We start from the raw sequence: 2,705 nt of genomic DNA on the forward strand, positions 1-2,705 counted from the left end.
TAAATCGTGAAATATTCAATATATTTTATTGTACTATTAGATAAAACATGTATTTCATAATTCGAAATATTTGCATTTCATATTTATATTCAAATTAAATCAGTGTACAAAGACTTTAACGCATCACTGAGTGCGTCCAATCGAATTTGTTATTAGTAAAAAACTAAATATATTTAATTGAAAATGATTATTCATTTTGAACATAGAATTGGTTTTATTAAATTATTTTAATTATTTTATATCAGTAATAAGAAATTATTAATCTTTTGTTATCCAAAATTTTTATCTTTTATCGTTTTATATATATATATATTTTTTTTTTACAAAAGGAGAATACTTTTTTGAAAATTTAATGAAATTTTTACAAGTCAAAATTTTAAAATTGTAACTATTTTAAAATTTATGTTTTCTGAGCATAAAATAAATGAATATTGTATTTGTTTGAAGGAATTAAGATTTTAATGAAGGCACAATTTCATAATTGAGATATTTATTTTAGTTAAATTTATATTAAAAATATATACAATTTGGGATTTTTTGTATAAATCATACAAAAATATATTTACAATACAGTCTTACAAAATATTATAATTAATTTACAATATTCACAATTTGTTGAATGTATTCTGTATATAATCTCAGTGCATATAATTTCATTGTCTCAATCCTTTTCTTAAAGTGCTTATCTATTTATTTATCTACTTGTTCAATTTGTAAAAATATCGTGAGAGTTTGAATTTTACATTACTTTACAGTCCTCGAAAATTTATGTACAGATATTCAAATTTACGAGTTAACGATACTCTCAACGGTATGTTTCGTGCATGTTATACTTCTGAACATTGGAGTTGTAATCGCCTCTGAATTCGGAGTTTGATAATCTGCCACCGTCTCCATCTTCCTTCTCTTGTCATTCTCTTCACTTGCCTCCAAACTCCTCTTGCAACCTCGAGAGAGATTCCGCGCTTCGTATCCGAGTACCTGATCTTCCTGTACGGAGTTTATTCTCGAGAAGTCGAACTTCTCCTCAGTTCCGATATCTTCATTCGCGATCGATCTCTCGAGACGCTCAGTTACGGCAAGTCTACGACTGAATTTGCCATCATCACTCTCGCTCTTTATCGATCTTTTTTCATCCTCATCTTGATCGCACTTCCGGCTAGGCGATTCCTCTCCACAACTATCTTTGCGTTTACCGCAAGTCCGTAGGCAGCAGCATTTCTGACTTTGGCCAGATGGCAGATCTTCCTTCTTATATTTCACACGGCGGTTCTGAAACCATATCTTTACCTGTTTCTCCGATAGCCGTAAATTCGTCGCGATCTCAATTCGACGTAGTCGTGACAGGTACATGTTCGAGGCAAACTCACGCTCCAACTCCAACAGCTGAGTGCTAGTGAACGCGGTTCGGATACGCTTCGAGCTGTTGCTAATGGAGCTCGGGGATTTTGGCGGAGGCGTCGGGGTACTATTGCGAGACGGAGACTCGCTGGGTGTTGAAACGTCTAGGGAAAAAGGTCAGAGGTTAATGGCGTTGCTGCGAGAGGTAGTTATTGCGATAAAAGAAATTTAATAGACCAAATGCTTGCTTTTACATATTATATATCTCTCTAGCGAGATTGGAAAAATATCACGAAAATGCTATAGTTAAAATGATATCTTAGAAACCTTAAAAATGAATAAATATAAAAAAATTTTTAAATATCTATTAATTTTAATTATTTTTATATATAATTTACATTATATAATTAATATATAATAACTGTAATGGTATACATTTGATATTTATTATATCACATTTATATCATATAATTGCATTAAATATAATAATAATTAAATGAAGATCAGTTTTTGAAATATAATATCAAATATGATTTTAGACTCATTATATTAATTGTTAACGATTAACATTGCATGTAATCATGAAAGCAATTATTATATCTTTATGAATCATTAATAAATAATTATGGATTTATTAGTAAGATAATAATATTAGTTATATATTTACCTGGTAGTCTGCTTGTCAAGTTATTTAAAGGTGATGGAGGACTCTGTCTAGGTATCGGCATAACACCCAGCGTTGATGGAGTGATTGGTACAGATATAGTGGGTGGTCTGGGCACTGGTCTGATCGGTTGGTATCCCAAACCCACATTAAAAAAGCTGAACATATAATTAGGCAGATTTCCATAATATGGTAGCGGATACGACGGCGGCGAATTATTGCCGATTAAAGAATCCACTAAGAAACTTCGAGACATTTTCTTTTCTTTGAAGAATCCTCCGGAAGATCAATACTGCTTAAGTTGTGTCCAAGCCGTGGAGTTCACACGCGACACAAAGTAATCCAACGATCATTGAGATCTTTCTCGTCGCACTTAACTTTCTGTTTAATTCTTACTTTGAATTTAACGGTACAAAGAATGATACTTTGAAATCACTGCGTTCTTTCTTTGCTCTTTCTGATTACTCTTTCCGATTATTTTTAAGATGATTATCTTTTTCTGTTTTCAAACTCGCACCTTTTAATGTTTTTAATTATAAGAAACGAAGTTAAAAATATAGACTCGAAGATCCTAACTGCACGGAGGTGCATCGATTTCTGTATTTTGAGGACCTTGGTCTTGTTATATATACGGGGTGCAAACTCCACCCAGGGGTTGGTTTTGATTCGGGGCCCTTCATACGGGGCCCCGCCCTTCTTC

General features: G+C 32.5%; 1 protein-coding gene across 1 annotated transcript; it reads right to left on the reverse strand.

Moving 5' to 3' along the window:
* Nucleotides 1–786: 786 nt before the first annotated feature.
* Nucleotides 787–2,261, reverse strand: LOC105626292 (GS homeobox 1). Its single transcript, XM_012207593.1, has 2 exons — nt 2,009–2,261; nt 787–1,505 (listed from the first exon to the last, which is right to left on the reverse strand). Exons 1-2 carry the CDS (start codon nt 2,259–2,261, stop codon nt 787–789), a joined length of 972 nt encoding a protein of 323 aa, XP_012062983.1.
* Nucleotides 2,262–2,705: the final 444 nt, after the last annotated feature.

Source organism: Atta cephalotes, assembly GCF_000143395.1.
Source record: "Atta cephalotes unplaced genomic scaffold scaffold00005, whole genome shotgun sequence".
Classification (NCBI taxonomy): domain Eukaryota; kingdom Metazoa; phylum Arthropoda; class Insecta; order Hymenoptera; family Formicidae; genus Atta; species Atta cephalotes.